Consider the following 17,489-nt stretch of genomic DNA (forward strand, 5'->3'; position numbering starts at 1 on the left):
CAAAGGAATGATGCCACAAAGAAAAGTAAGAGAAGGGCCAGCCTCATCCACTATTGGGTCATATGAAAACATGAAATAGATACAGGAATAACAATCAGATCAGGAGCTGAGAGGGTTGCAATGATGAGGCCAGCGCAGCAATAAAGGTCCAGTCAGTGTTTCTTGAGCCCTAGGTAACTTCAGCATCCACACTGGCTGCCTCTTCTCTCTAAACTGGCTCTCTGCTGGGTTCTTCACTCACGGTTTTCCTCTCCTTTGCAGGAACCGTTATCCTTTTAAAACAATATTTTCCTTTACAGCATTATTCCAGTTTTTAACATGTCTCACAGTATATGCCTTTTCCATTGTGATCAGGCATGTGTGCACATGAAAACACACAAATACACATGAATGTACACACAGAGAAAAACAATGAGAATTATCACCAGTGATACCCATATATTTACTAACAGGAAGAAACTGTGGTAAACTTTTGTAGCTATTGACCAAATATGTCGACCACATTAGGGGGATGGACATTGCTGCCCTCTCTATTTGGGTGAGAATATTAACATTTAGAATGGATTGGTTGTCTCTCCAAATTCAAACAGCTAACATGTGGCATATTCAAATTTCAAAATTCAGTTACATACCCCAGCCAGTGTGGCTCAGGCTCAATCCCCAGTAGGGGGCATGCAAGAAATATCATCATTGATATTTCTATCTCTCTCTCCCTTTCTCTCTAAAATCAATAGAAATATATTTTTAAAATATGTATTACATAGAAAAAATTAATAAACTGCAATGAACAACTTTTGGATAAGGGATTCCCTGTGACTTGAAATTTCATATCAGCAGAAAGGCCACCTCATTTGCCCACATTCTCTGACACCATCTCTCATCGCTCCACTCTTGCTCATTCCCCTCACCATGCTGGCTCCGTTTTGAACCTGGAATATCTGAAACAAGTATCATGGACTTTTTGCACTGGTTCTTTCACCTGCAGAGCATAGGCTTCATAAAAACCTGTATGTCTCCTGCTTTCTCTTCCTTGAGCTCCCTGTTCAAATGTTATCTTGTTCTTAGGTTTCCCTGAACTCACAGTAATTACACCTCACATCACTTTTATACATGTGTTTTGTTCCCTCATAGCATTGTAACTGTAGCATTTCCACCATGTTAGTTATGCCCATTTATGTGAAAATCAATATTTTTTATTCCTAGTCATGACCACCAGCACTTGGTACAGGCAATGATACACAAATTTCAGTATTTCTTTTTCTGGTATTTTCAGAGGAACCAGCACTGCAGCCCCTCATATTTGGGTTTTTCCTCTCCATGTACCTGATCACTGAGTTGGGAAACCTGCTCATCATCGTGGTCGTCAGCTCAGACTCCCACCTCCACACACCCATATACTTCTTCCTCTCCAACCTGTCGTTGGTTTTGTCCTTGGTAGACATCTCTTTCACCACCACCACCGTCCCCAAGATGCTCTGGAACATCCAGACACAGAGCAAAGTCATCACCTATGTCTTGGATATCTGAAACCAATGTTATCCTCAGGTCCTTTGCTCTGGCTCTTTCCTCAAACAATTTTCTAAATAACCTCATGTCTCCCACTCTGACTTCCTTAAGTTCTCTTTTCAAATGCTACCTTGTTTGCAGGTCTTCCTGAACTATCAGTAAAAAATAACACCCATCCATTCTCTCTTATACCTACTTTTTTTAGGGCACCTGACACCATCTAACATTATAAGATACTTATTTTGCATATAGTCTTTCACCATCATTACATTCTAGTGAGTTTGCTTCTCAGCATCCTACACCTTTTTCCTAAGATGGTCAGTACTCAACATATATTCCTCAGGGACATGAAAGCATTTCTCAATAAAACTGTGAAATACATTACCTCCTTGGGGAAAATAGTCTGAATGTACTTAAACTCCTAAATCAGAGATGTCACAGAGGATGCCTTAAACAGTATGATTTGTAATATATATATATATATATATATATATATATATATATATATATATATATATATATATAATAGAGAAATATGCTAATTAACCAGGACACCGTAACAGGTCGACTGGACAGGAGGAGGTTGCACGCGCAGCGTTGGGGGCGGGGTGGCAGGGGCCCCCGCACCTGCGCTGGGGGAGGGCCTGATCAGCAGTGGCTGCAGCTGTTTCAAGGGCTGGAGAGGGAGGCAGGGCCAGACCGGCAGTGGCCGCAGCTGCTGCTGGGCCCAGGGAGGGAGGCAGGGCCAGAACTGCAACTCGAGGGTGGGCGGCGTTGTACAATTTTAAATTGTGCACTGGGCTCCAGATAGATAGATAGATAGATAGATAGATAGATAGATAGATAGATAGATAGATTACATTACCACAAAATATAAATTGTAGCATTTCAATGGTTAGTAATGCCCATTTATATGAAAATTAATTATAGTATTTTTTCATTCTTAGTCATCACCTCCACCTCATGGGACCAGGGAATGACACAGGTAGTTCAGAATTTCTTCTTCTGGGATTATCAGAAAAACCAGAACTGCAGCCCCTCATATTTGGGCTTTTCCTCTCCATGTACCTGATCACTGTGTTCGGAAACCTGCTCATCATCCTGGCCGTCAGCTCAGACTCCCACCTCCACACGCCCATGTACTTCTTCCTCTCCAACCTGTCCTTGGTAGACATCTGTTTCACCTCCACCACCGTCCCAAAGATGCTGTGGAACATCCAGTCACAGATCAAAGCCATCACCTATGGAGGCTGCATCACACAGATGTATTTTCTCACACTCTTTGGAGGTTGGGACAACTTCCTTCTAACTGTGATGGCCTATGACAGGTATGTGGCCATCTGCCACCCACTGCACTACACAGTCATTATGAACCCTTGGCTCTGTGGACTGCTGGTTCTGGTGTCCTGGATCATTAGTGTTTTGAATTCCTTGTTACATAGCTTAATGATATCAAGACTGTCCTTCCCTGCAGAATTAGAAATTCCCCACTTTTTCTGTGAAATTAAGCAGATGATCAAACTTGCCTGTTCTGACACCTTTCTTAATGACACAATGATGTATTTTACAACTGGGCTGTTGGCTGGTGGTCCCCTGGCTGGGATCCTTTACTCTTACTCTAAAATAGTGTCCTCCATATGTAGAATGTCATCAGTTCAGGGAAAGTATAAAGCATTTTCTACCTGTGCATCTCACCTCTCAGTAGTCTCTTTATTTTATTGTACAGTCCTAGGCGTGTATCTCAGCTCTGCTCCTACCCGCACCTCACAGTCAAGTGCAATCACCTCAGTGATGTACACCGTGGTCACACCTATGCTGAACCCATTCATCTACAGTCTCAGGAACAAAGACATAAAGATGGCTCTGAATAGCTTCTTGGGGATGGCCGGTATAAATGGGGACAATTGTTTTGGGCTGAAAAAGTGCCCTTGATTTCATGGCTCAACACCTTGAAACCAGAAACTGTGACTGATCATGTGGGAGAGAACTGGATCCTTCTCTTTATTCCCTGGCATGTCCATTTTTTGTATTCAACTTCTATATATAAGATAATTAACTCACTTTATCAAGTTTCTGGTATAATATATAGATAGTTTTCTGTTTTTACCATTTTTATACAATCTCAAAATTTTTCTCAACCTTGCATCAAAACTATTTGGAAATTTTCATATCTTTCATGGGACAACTTGGATTTCTCTAAAATAATTTCTTCTCAATTGACATATATTATGCTAAGAAATTTTCCTCTAGTTTTCCTGAAAAAATAATCAGGGTTGTATTACTCATATGGACAAAACTATATATTGTATTTAAGGACTTTTATTTAATTTTATTGTACAGGAAAATATGAAACCAGTTTTCACTTTGTATCTGTCATTCATTTTTACATCACTATCTCTTCCTGATAATGTAGATTTTAAATGTTGTTCCATTTAAGTCTCATCCTATTGATAAGAAAGATATGCATTATAAATGCCTGGGGCACTCACGTGGGTGTGAATTCTTGTGACACTGACCTGAGCCAATGTTGTGGCTGTACCAGCCCTTGTGGTTCTTACTATGATTGCAAGATGCACACAAGCAGCAACCTTCAGGGAACCTGGTAAAAGCAAGGTCCATTGCTCACAAATCCTGCTCACACACCCTGCCTGAAGTCCACAAAGGAGGTCATGGGGAGAGGGGAGGGGGGTGAAGTAGGAGGAAAGAGGAGAATGAGGAGGAGGAAGAGAAAGAGGCAAGAGGAGGAAGAAGAGACGGGGGGTAGGAGAGAGAGAACACAACTGTGGTCTCTGCATCTATTACAGTCACTCTTTCTTGGTGAATTTAAAACTTAAGAGCAGGTGTTAGCGTGTGAAAAATGAAAAGGAGAGTTGTTCATGAGGTCAGTTATCTATGTCATCCAGGGCTTTCCATGAGGAGAACTTCCTGGGCCAGTTGGCCTGGGTGCTTATCTCATAGCTGTGTCACAGAGGTGGCCATATGTTTATCCAACATGGTTATCTTTCCAATGAATGCCTTGGAAATTAAAACTTCAGTGTCAGGCAATTACAGTACAAACATGCCACTCTGCTTTATAACTGGTCTCCTGGCTTTATTTTTTTTTATTTTTATTTTATTTTATTTTATTTTATTTTATTTTTAATAAATCTTTATTCAGATTATTACAATTATTTCTCCTTTTTCCCCCCATAGCTCCCCTCCACCCATTTCCCACCCCACCTTCTGCCCTTACCTCCCCCCCACTGTCCTCATCCATAGGTGTATGATTTTTGTCCAGTCTCTTCCCGTACCCCCCACACCCCTTTCCCCCTGAGAATTATCAGTCCACTCCCTTTCTATGCCCCTGATTCTATTATATTCACCAGATTATTCTGTTCCTCAGGTTTTTAATTCACTTGATTTTTTTAGGTTCGCTTGTTGATAGATATGTATTTGTTGTTCATAATTTTTATCTTTACTTTTTTCTTCTTCCTCTTCTTTAAGAATACCTTTCAGCATTTCATATAATACTGGTTTGGTGGTGATGAACTCCTTCAGCTTTTTCTTATCTGTGAAGCTCTTTATCTGCCCTTCAATTCTGAATGATAGCTTTGCTGGGTAGAGTAATCTTGGTTGTAGGTTCTTGCTATTCATCACATTGAAAATTTCTTGCCACTCCCGTCTGGCCTGCATAGTTTCTGTTGAGAAGTCAGCTGACAGTCGTATGGGTGCTCCCTTGTAGGTAATTAACTGTTTTTCTCTTGCTGCTTTTAATATTCTCTCTTTGTCTTTTGCTTTTGGCATTTTAATTATGATGTGTCTTGGTGTGGTCCTCTTTGGATTCCTTTTGTTTGGGATTCTGTGGGCTTCCTGGACTTGTAAGTCTATTTCTTTCACCAGGTGGGGGAAGTTTTCGGTCATTATTTCTTCAAATAGGTTTTCAGTATCTTGCTCTCTCTCTTCTTCTGGCACCCCCATAATTCTGATGTTGGTACGCTTTAAGTTGTCCCAGAGTCTTCTTACATTATCTTCAACTTTTTGGATTTTTTTTTTTTGCTTTTTGCTTTTTCGGTTGAGTGTTTTTTGCTTCTTTGTATTTCAATTCTTTGACTTGATTCTTGTGTTCCTCTATTCTGTTTTTGGGTCTCTGTATAATATTTTTTATTTCAGTCAGTGTATGTTTAATTTCTAGTTGGTCCTTTTTCATATCTTCGAGGGTCTCGTTATATTTATCGGCCTTTTCTAGGATATTCTTAAAAAGCCTTATAACCGTGGTTTTGAATTCTATATCCAGTCGTTTGTTTTCCTCCATTTTTTTCGTTTGTGATCTGATTCTTTGACACCGCATTTTCACTGCTTCCCTGAGTTGGTAAGGTAGATATTTGTGCTAGGTTTCCAATATGGCCCAGTGGGTCAGCCTCCCCAGTTAACCTGAGGTGGACACTCTTGGTGCACCCCTTTGTGGACTGTGTGTACAGCCTTGTTGTAATTAAGTCTTGATTGTTGTTGGTATCACTGGGAAGAATTGACCTCTGGGCCAGTTGGCTGTAAGGATCAGCTGTGTCTATGCTGGGAGAAGTTCGGTGCTGGAGACAGCCTTATAGGATTAGACTTGCCAAATTGCAATAGCCTCTGTGCTCAGCTTGGATGGGGTGGAGTCTCAGTCTTGGCTTCCTGTCAGCCTTGCCCTTGCGCGCATGTGCGCTTTCAGTCCTCCGCCTTCCCCAACTCGAGTCTCCGCCTGAGAGTCCAGACTCCCCCCACAAGAGCGTGGGTCCCCAGGGGCTCGCCTGGAACTGGGGTTCACTGCAGTCAGAACTGGGTCTCAGTGCCGTCAGGAGCCTCTGACTCCCTTCCACTAGGGAAAGCCTGTGGCAACCTCTGCAGCCTTTGTGCGCACTGGCATGCGCGCGCGCTTTCAGTCCTCCGCCTTCCCCGGCTCCCGAGTCTCCGCCCTAGAGTCCAGACTCCCCCCACAAGAGCGTGGGTCCCCAGGGGCTCGCCTGGAACTGGGGTTCACTGCAGTCAGAACTGGGGCTCAGTGCAGTCAGAATCCTCTGACTTCCTTCCACTAGGGAAAGCCTGTGGCAACTTCCGCAGCCTTTGTGCGCACTGGCCCGCGCGCGCCTTCAGACTTCTGCCTTTCCCAGCTCGAGTCTCCGCCCGAGAGTCCAGACTCCCCCCGTAAGAGCGTGGGTCCCCAGGGGTTCGCCCGGAACTGGGGTTCAGTGCAGTCAGAACTGGGGTTCAGTGCGGTCAGAGGCTTCCTTCCCCCTTCCGCCAGAGAAAGTCAGTCAGGCTCTCAGCCGCCCTTCCTCTCTGTGCGCACAAAGCCCCTTTGCCGTACCTCCAATTCTCTGTGAGCTTTTCTCTTTCCTTCTAGTTGTAGAATTTTCACTCAGCCAGCTTTCCTGTGGTTCTGGATGGTGTCCGTTCTGTCTTTTAGTTGTAGTTTTGAAATTGTTGTGCGAGGCAGCAGTTTAGGTGTTTACCTATGCCGCCATCTTGGTTTCTCCTCTCCTGGCTTTATGATGCTATTCAGCTCAGTGTCCCAAATTCCTACTATAGACACTGACAAAAAGTGACTATCAAATGTATGTCTACTAGTGACGTCTACCTGGAAAGGCAAGTTTTCATCAATTAATCTAATACAGCTTTAATGTTAGAGATGACCTGAAATATGAGGAAGCAAAGTTGTTAAGCACTAATTTTGTTACTACGCAAAATATTGCTTTTTCATGCTGTACTCATCAAAATATGGAAGATTGATGTCCATGTATAAGGGGCTTTATGCATTAGGGTCAGTGATTGGTTAGTGTATTTTTTTTCTTTTAATGGATTATATTTTCTTTTCTGCTTGAAAATTCCAGTGCTGTCTACAATTATGACTCCTCCATAGCTCCAAGGAAATTACTTCTCCTTTTCTAAATTTTGTCATGTGGACGAAAAAAGCACCACAAACAAAAACTGAAAAGCTCGGAGTCGGGGGGAAAGGGGGGTTGCATAGTAGCCTTAAAAACTCAAAAACCTAATGCATCCACATAAGATGGTCTGAAATTAAAACTTCCTAACTAAAAGCAGGTTATAGCAGGCAGTCATCTCCTAGGCTAGAATCTTCCATGACAAAAGTCAATCTTTGCCTTAATGAAGATATCTATTGTCTTTTTTTATTGTTGACAGTATTATAGGAATCCCCCATTCTCCTCTTTGGCCCCTCTACTCAGCACCCACCCCACCCCAGGCCTTTACCACATTATTGTCAGTGTCCATGTGTTATGCAAATGTACATATATGGTCTTTGGTTAATTCCTTCCTGTCCCCCCCAGCCCCATCTACGCTACCATGTGTCATCTGTTCCATGTATTCATGTCTCTTGACCTATTTTGTTAATCAGTTTATTTTGCTCATTATATTTCACATATAAGTGAGGTTATGTAATATTTTTCTTTCTCTGGCTGGTTTATTTCACTTAGCATTATAGATTCCAGGTCCATCCATGCTATCACAAGGGTAAGAGCTTTTTCACAGCTACTTAGTATTCCATTGTGTAAATGTACTATAGCTTTTTCGTTCACTCATTTACTCATGGGCACTTGGGTTGTTTCCAGACCTTCACTATTGTAAATAATGCTGCTATGAACATAGGGGTGCATATATTCTTCCTAATTTGGTGTTTGGGGATTCCTAGCCTATATTCCCAGAAGTGGGATCTCTGGGTCAAACAGCAGTTTGATTTTGATTTTTTTGAGGAAATTCCATACTGTTTTCCACAATCACTACAATAGTGTGCATTCTAACTAGCAGTGTACTAGTGTTCTTTTTTTTTTTCTTCGATATCCTTACCAGCACTTGTTCTTTGTTGATTTGTTGATGATGGCCATTCTGCCAGGTGCGAGGTGATACCTCATTATAGTTTTAATTTGCATCTCTCTGATGATTAGTGACCTTGAGCATTTTTTCATGTCTATTAGCCATCTGTGGGTTCTCTTTGGAGAAGTGTCTATTCAGGTCCTTTGCCCAATTTTAATTGGATTATTTGTTTTCCTGGTGTTGAGCTGTATAAGTTCTTTATATATTTTGGAAATTAACTCCTTATCAGATGGATCATTGGCAAATATGTTCTCACATACAGTCGGTTCCCATTTCATTTTGTTGATGGTTTTCTTTGGCTGTGCAGAAGCTTTTGGGTTTGATGTAGTCCCATTTGTTGATTTTATCCTTTGTTTCCCTTGCCGTAGGAGATGTATCAAGAAATATACTGCTACATGAGATGTCTGAGATATTACTGCTTATGTTTTCTTCTAGAATTTTTATGGGTTTGTGGCTTACAATTAAGTCTTTTATCCTTTTGAGTTTATTCCTGTGTATGGTGTAAGTTGGTGGTCTAATTTCATATTTTCTTTGTACCTGTCCATTTTCCCCAAATCCATTTATTGAAGAAACCATCTTGCTGCATTACATGCTCTTGACTCCTTGGACAAAAATTAATTGACCATAATGGCGTGAGTTGATTTCTGGGGTCTCTGTTCCATTCCATTAATCTGTATGCTTGTTTTTGTGCCAGTACCATGCTGTTTCAATTACAGTGGCTTTGTAGTATAGTTTGGTATCTGGTATTGTGACCATTCCAACTTTGTTCTTCTTTCTCCAGATTGCTGAGGATATTCAGAGTCTTTTTTGGTTCCATATAAATTTTTGGAGTATTTGTTTTAGATCGCTGAAATATGCTTTTGGTATTTTAATAGGGATTGCATTGAATCTATGGATTGCTTTGGATAGTATGGACATTTTATTTTTTAAAAATATATACTTTATTGATTTTTTTACATAGAGGAAGTGAGAGGGATAGAGACTTAGAAATATCGATGATGCCTCCTGCACACCCCCTATTGGGGATGTGCCCGCAACCAAGGTACAGGCCCTTGACCGGAGTTGAACCTGGGACCCTTCAGTCCGTAGGCTGCCGCTCTATCCACTGAGCCAAACCAGTAGGGCATAGTATGGACATTTTAATGACGTAAATTCTCCCAATCCATGAACACAGTATATGCTTTATTTTGTTACTATCTTCCTCTATTTCTCTCTTCACTGTCCTATGGTTTTCTGAGTACAGATCTTTTGCCTCCTTAGTTAAGTTTATTCCTAGGCACCTTATTTTTGTTGTTGTTGTTGCAGTGTAAATTGGATTGTTTTTAGTTTCTCTTTCTTAAAGTTCATTATTGGAGTATAAGAATGACACTGACTTCTGGATGTTAATTTTGTATCTTGCTACTTTGCCTAATTCATTTATTGAACCTCATAGTTTTTCAGTGGCAGCTTTAAGGTTGTCTATGTGCAATGTCATGTAACATTGAAGATGTCATGGGAAAATTGGAGAGATGCATGCAAAAAAAATTAAACTAGACTACTAACTTACACCATACACAAGAATAAACTCAAAATGCATAAAAGACTTAATTGTAAGTCATGAAACCATAGAAATCTGAAAAGAAAACATAGGCAGCAAAATCTTACACATCTCACATAGCAGAATTTTCAGATACATCTCCTAGGGCAAGAGAAACAAAGGAAAAAATAAACAAGTGGGATTACATCAAACTAAAAAGCTTCTGCACAGCAAAAAGCAAACAAACAAAAACACAACATCCTCAAAATGCAAAGGGAACCCACTGTATGAGAGAACATATCTGCCAAGAATACATGTGGTAGGTGTCACGTGGTAACTCAATAACACCAACAAACTAGTATTGGCAAGGATGTGGGGAAAAGGGAATCCTAGTACACTACTGGTGGTAATGCAGACTGGTACAGCCACTATGGAAAACAGTATAAAATTTCCTCAACAAATTAAAAATCCAACTGCTGTTTGACCTCATGGTGCCATATCTAGGAATATATCCTAAGAATCCTGAAACACCAATCAGAAAAAATATACACACCCCTGTGTTCATAGCAGGACAATTTACAACAGTTAAGATCTGGAAACAGCTCATGTGGCCATTAGTAGATGAAAAGATAAAAAAGCTGTGGAATACTATGCAGCTATAAAAAAGGATCTCTTACCCTGGAGAGTATTGTGCTAAGGGAAATAAGCTAGTCAGAGAAAAACAAGTATCACATGATCTCACTTATTTGTGGAATCTAATGAACACAATAAACTGACCAAAACAATAGGTCCAGAGGCATGGAAGCATGGAACAGACTGATGGATACCACAGGGAAGAGGGTAGGACGGGCAGGCAGAGAATAATCAACGAACGTATATGCTTGTATGCATATATGCATAATCCATGGACATAGACAATAGTGTGGTGACGGCTGGGGGAGGAGAGATGGAGGGGAGGGAACAATGGAGGAATTGGCAGACATCTGTAATACTTTCAACAATAAAAATAAAAAATGGAATAAAATGGTAATTTTTTAAATGTCTGTAGGGGTGTGTTACTTCTGGAGTCTCCAGGGGAGAATCTATTTCCTCTCCTACTACAGTTTCTCATGACACATGGCCCTTTCTCCATCTTTAAAGCCAGCTGTGTAGCATCTTTTAGTCTCCCTCTAATTCCAACAATTCTTCCTTCCTCTTCCAAATGTTAGAACCATGGTGCTTTTATTAGTCCCACCTACATTATTAAGACCAATCTTATCTTAAAGTCAGCTGATTAGCCCAACTATTCAATCTGCTACTCTAATTCTATCTTGCAATGAAAAGTAACATAATACAAGTTTCTGGGGATTATGATGTGGATATCTTTAGAAGCTCGACCTACTGTGAAAATCTTTTCAATAATGTATTCCATGGTGTCACACAAGGGCCCTTATATAAAAAAAATCAAAAAGGTATTTTTTCAGAAGACTATCATATGATATCATTTATAAATCCTTATAAAAAATAGTTGAACGATGAATTTATAACAGCTTCTAGAGTGAGTGAATACACTATACATTCAAAATTACATGCAAAATGATCTTTGGTTCTAAAAATCTAGAACTACCTACTCCTTACTCTAACACGGCCACACCCTTCTACTCTAAGTGTGATACACAGACCAGCACCTGCAGGAACAATACCACTTGGACACTTGTTTGATTCAAAGAATCTCTGGGCCCACCAAGACCTGCATTTGAACTATAATCCTGGTGACTTATACGCACATTGAAGTTGGAGAAGTGCTGGTGTACATTAGATTTTCTCACCTTCTCATGCTGACAAGTAGGGCACGATAATTATTGGTGTAGAGTATTATAGGTGTTGAGCAACCTTCCTCCAGACATTGCCAAATATTTCCAGGGACAAAATCATCTCAGGTAGAGAACCACTGGCCCAGAGTTTGAAAATTAGAAGCAACATGACAGATTCCAATCAAGGCCCATCCCTTGTTTAGGTCATAACTTCGAGCAAATCAATAAACTCCTTCAAATTCAATTTTTGCAAAGGGGAATGAAATCCATAATAGAATGGGCATTTTGAAAAATTAAATCAGGCAAAGTCTATAAGATACTAAGCTCAGACTATATGACATAAAACTTTCAAAATGTATCTCATACTTAACAAATATTTTATAATGAGGTACCAAATGACAGCTCTTCACTGGTGAAATAAGTACAAAATTCCTTATTATTTTGACAAGTGTGTCAGGAAGCCCAGGATTCCATATCAAAGGAACTCAGTCCTTTTGTTGGAGAGGAGAAGAGCAATTCTCTAGAGACATCAGGGCTGTGTCCCCACCACAGATCAGTGCTTGAGGATCACAGGGACCTGGTCCTGATGGGCTCCATAATCTCAGACGTTGAAGAAAATGGTCAATCAGTGTTGGAATAAGGTAGTGAGAGGTTAGATATCTGGAAAGCATGTAAGATCAAGACAAGGCATCATAAAAACTGAACTCACTTGATTTTTAACCTGGTCTCTTGGGATCAGAGAATCATTAGGGAAATTTTCTTTCTGTTTATTCCAGAGGCCTAGAGGGAAATCATGAGCTTAGATGTTTCAATGACACAAGGGAAATGTGCCGGATGAGCAGGGATAGAGAGAGCTGTAAATGTCTCCCCTGTGCAGTCCTCAGCTTGTACAACGCTGGGGGACAGGACATGGCTGTGGCTTTTGATTCCTAAGCTGGCTCAGGGACTGATGCTTCACTCTTTCCTGCTGTGTCGTGTGGGGCAGAGCTTCAGTCTCATCATCAAACATCCAGGGAGCATTCAGACTTCCACACGGAGACCTTCCTCTCAGAGACCCATCCAGGTGAGTCTGGTAACGCAGCAGGTACATCAGGAAAGGGTCAGAGAGGATGGAACCTCTCAGTTTTTACCAGAGTAACTGTAACCCTAATCAGCCCAGCCCAGAGACCCTATATCTCTGTTTGTATTCTTGGTTAAGTAAAGTAACTAACTTATACTCAATTTACTTAATATGTTAATATGTATGTATCTCTTTGAATCTGCAATATATGGCCCATAGTGGACAATTGGGTGGTGGAAATGGGAGTCCAGTTCTATGACATTGTAGAATAAGTGAGATGCATAAAATGGCTGTAGTGAAATGAAAACATATAGAGGAGCTTTGCTGTTCAGGGAGAAGGAGATAGAGTATTAGGTGTGAAGAACAATGTAGTGAAGTGAGAGTGTTTGAATTAAATTTCTAAGACGGGGTGTATTTGAAATTGCTTTGTGTTCTTTGAAAAGATTCAGACTCATGAGTGTAGATATAAGTAGCTTGAAACAGCAGTTAGTGAGACATACATTGCAGTCTCTCCTCTCACGCTGGTATTCACACGAAAAATATTTAATAAGTCTAAAGGGGAATACTAAATAGTTCTCCTTCATCACTCGTGAGGCTGCATATGTGTTGGGGTTTTGTACTCTTTTACTTTCTATATTGCACAGTTAGTGGAAATTCCTGCCCCACACTCAGCCTTTTCCTGCAGTGGTCATTTTTCCATACTTTGAATGAGAAATTCTGCCATGCACTTGGGGAACATAAATTGAGGACTGACCATCTTCTAGCCAAAGAGTATAGTGCGCTGAGAAACAATACTTCTTACAGTTCAGTGATAGAGAAATTAAGGCCACACATTGTACCTTAAGTCTTAATGACACAAAGGCATCATAGTTCACAACAGTTTACATCTATGTAATGAGGACTTTACTGTTCCAGATAATGGGATGGAATATCTCCAAATAGTTTAAAAATTTCTTCTTTACTTCATGTGGGATTTCATTGTAAAATCCCCTTACTCAAGGAACCTAATGAATAGAGAGACTTAAACTAAGTTCTATCAAATGTATTTTACTGAATAAATTACTCCATGTGATTTCCACTGCTGCTGTAAAATATTCCTGCAGTAGTTGTTGAAAGTGACCATATACAGGCCTAGGTGCCAGAAGCCTGAAATGAGTCTCATATCAAGATGCCTGCAGGAATGGGTTCCTTCTAGAGGCTCAGGGGAGAATCTGTTTTCTTCCCAATTCCAGTTTGCATTTCTGACCACCTGCATTCCTAGACTCGGGGCCCTTCCTCCTTCATCAAAACCAATAGTGTAGCCCTAGCTGGTTTGGCTCAGTGGATAGAGCATCAGCCTGTGGACTGAAGGGTCCCGGGTTTGATTCCAGTCAAGGGCACATGCTGGGGTTGCGGGCTCAATTCCAAGTAGGGGGCTTGCAGGAAGCAGCCAATCAATGATTCACTCTCATCATTGTTTTCTTTTTCTCAGTCTCCCTTCCTCTCTGAAATCAATAAAAATATATTTAAAACAAAATAAAACCAATCGTGTACATTTTCATCTTGTCTCCCCTTTTGCATCTAGGGGACCATTGTGTTTACCTTAGTTCCACCTGGATGACCTAGGCTCATCTTCTATTTTAAAGTCAGTCAATTAGTTCCCTAGCTGGTTTGGCTCAGTGGATAGACCAACTGTCAGTGGACTGAAGGGTCCCAGTTGGGTTTCAGTCAAGAGCACATGCCCTACTCACTGGTAAGGGGGAGAGATCAACCAAAGGACTTATATGCATGCATATAAGCCTAATCAATGGACACAGACAACAGGAAAGTGGGGGCATGAATGGAAGGTGGGGGGTAATGGGGGGATAAGGACACATATATAATACCTTAATCAATAAAGAAATTTTTTAAAAAAGAGTACATGCCCTGCATGTGCTGGGGAGTGGGAGTGCCAGAGAGAGGTCAATGTGGGGGAAAGGAGACATAAGTAATACTTTAAACAATAAAGATTTAAAGAAAATAAAAAAAGAGCACATGCCCAGGTTACGAGTTCAATCCCAATTGGGAGCGCGCAGGAGGCAGCTGATCAGTGACTATCTCTCATCATTGATGTTTCTAGCTCTCTCTCCCTCTCCCTTCCTCTCTGAAAACAATGAAAGTATATATTTTAAAAATAAAATAAAGTCAGCCAATTAACAACGCTGTTCCATCTGCTACCCTAAGTTTCCCTTGCTATAAAAAAATAATATATTTAAAGTTCTGGGAATTAGTATATGGACACCTTTGAGAGGTTCTTACTCTACCTGCTACCAATCATTTTTCAGTATTATTTTATGTCACTCAGGGCCCTTATATAAAGGAAACAATAAATAATCATAGCCTCTAGAATGCGTGAATAACTATTCCTTTAAAACTCCATGCAAAGTCAATAATTGGATCATAGACCTAAAACTGCCTGCAGCTAACTCTAACACAGAACCACAGCCTTTCTACTCAGAGAGTGGACCTCAGGCCAGGTCCTGCAGCATCACACCACCAGGGAGCTTGTCGGAAATGCAGTCTCTGAGCCCTCCAGACCTGCTGCATCAAATTCTGCATTTGAGCCCGAATCCTGGGGACTACATAGGAACACTGAAATTGGAGAAGTGCTGATCTAAACTAGGTGTTCTCACCTTTTACCATTGACATTTGGGGAGGGATCATAATTGAGGGGGGGTGCTTTTTTGTGAATTGTAGGTATTTAGTGGTATCCCTTCAGACATGGCCAGACACCCTCAGGGCAAAATCATTTCTGGTTCAGACAGATTGACTAAAATTATACTCAAGGCCCATCACATACTCGGATATTAACTTTGAGCAGATCTCTCACCATTTGTAATGTTAGTTTTATATATTTCTATTATTTGCTTCTATATTCTTTCCCCAAATTGAGTTGTAAGGACTTTTGTTCTTCAGCATCCTCTACTCACAGCCCAGATAATGCTAAAAACATGGTCAGCACTCAGTTCATATTCCTGAAATGCATGAAAATTTTCCCATTAAAACTCTAGTATACCTGACATCTTAGGTCAGTGATCGGCAAACTCATTAGTCAACAGAGCCAAATATCAACAGTACAACGAATGAAATGTCTTTGGAGAGCCAAATTTTTTAAACTTAAACTTCTTCTAACGACACTTCTTCAAAATAGACTCGCCCAGGCTGTGGTATTTTGTAGAAGAGCCACACTCAAGGGGCCAAAGAGCCACATGTGGCTCGCGAGCCGCGGTTTGCCGACCACTGTCTTAGGTAAAAAGGAGATTGGGACAAAAATTCCTACTCTGAAATGACACAAGAAGGTCTTACATGGAACCAAATCCAGACCAAAATACTGAAGCTAATTTCTTGACTGCAGGAGACGCACTGTAGCATTACAGCCACGTGAGTAACACTAGATTGTATGAAAAGTCCTCATGCTTTTTTTCTTCTTTCTTGGAAGTCACCCCCACCTCATGGAACCAGGTAATCTTACAGGAGTGTCAGAATTTCTTCTCCTGGGTTTTTCAGAGGAACCAGAACTGCAGCCCCTCATATTTGGGCTTTTCCTCTCCATGTACCTGATCACTGCGCTTGGAAACCTGCTCATCATCCTGGCCGTCAGCTCAGACTCCCACCTCCACACGCCCATGTACTTCTTCCTCTCCAACCTGTCCTTGGTAGACATCTGTGTCACCTCCACCACCGTCCCAAAGATGCTATGGAACATCCAGACACAGAACAAACGTATAACCTATGAAGGCTGCATCAGCCAGACTTATTTTTTCTCACTCTTTGCAGTGTTGGATGACTTCCTCTTGACTGTGATGGCTTATGATCGCTTCGTGGCCATTTGTCACCCCCTGCAATACACAGTCATCATGAAGCCCTGGCTCTGTGGACTGCTGGTTCTGGTGTCCTGGATCACAAGTGTCCTGCATTCCTTGTTAGAAAGTTTACTGTTATTGCGACTAACCTTCTGTACAGACTTGGAAATCCCCCACTTTTTCTGTGAACTCAGTCAGATGGCCCAACTTGCCTGTTCTGACAACTTTCTTAATAACATGGTGATGTATTTGATAACTGTGCTACTGGGTGGTGGTCCCCTCGTTGGTATCCTTTACTCTTACTCTAAGATAGTGTCCTCCATACGTGCAATCCCATCAGCTCAGGGGAAGTATAAGGCATTTTCTACCTGTGCGTCTCACCTCTCAGTCGTGTCCTTATTTTATTGTACCAGCCTAGGAGTGTACCTAGGCTCTGCTGCTGCCCACAGCTCACACTCAAGTGCAGCAGCCTCGGTGATGTACACCGTGGTCACACCCATGCTAAACCCCTTCATCTACAGTCTCAGGAACAAGGACATAAAAGGGGCCCTGAAACGAATCTTTGGGATGGCGGCCATAAAAGAACAGCTGTGCTGAGTCTGAAAAGGTGCACTTGATTTCAGGCTTCAAGACTGAAAACCAGAAATTAAGATCCTTTAATCAGATTGTGTTTGTACAACTTGCTTCTTTTATTTATTTCCCAGAATTTCCTTTTGTTTGAGTTCAACTTCTCTATACAATTTAAGTAACCATTTCATTACACTTTCTGCTACGTCTATTATACAGACAGTTATTCCCTCTCTCTTTTGTTCTAACCTAACATACCTTTTCCAACCTTGATCAGAATGCTAACTCCAGTTTATTTCATGGACAAAATGGATTTCTTAAGATTACTTTATTCTCAAATGACATACATCATTGTAAGGAAGTTGTTCTTATTTTAT

The 17,489-nt window shown here is 41.0% G+C and overlaps 1 protein-coding gene across 1 annotated transcript; it reads left to right on the top strand.

Annotated features, from left to right (window-relative positions):
• Positions 1-2,469: 2,469 nt before the first annotated feature.
• Positions 2,470-17,142, top strand: LOC308251766 (olfactory receptor 7A17-like; the record flags this gene model as incomplete). The annotated part of the gene is made up of 2 exons (XM_080675469.1): positions 2,470-2,794; positions 16,520-17,142. 2 exons carry the CDS (start codon positions 2,470-2,472, stop codon positions 17,140-17,142), a joined length of 948 nt encoding a protein of 315 aa, XP_080531595.1.
• Between the last annotated feature and the right edge of the window lie 347 nt (positions 17,143-17,489).

Source organism: Plecotus auritus (assembly GCF_963455305.1).
Source record: "Plecotus auritus genome assembly, chromosome: 6".
In the NCBI taxonomy this organism is placed as follows: domain Eukaryota; kingdom Metazoa; phylum Chordata; class Mammalia; order Chiroptera; family Vespertilionidae; genus Plecotus; species Plecotus auritus.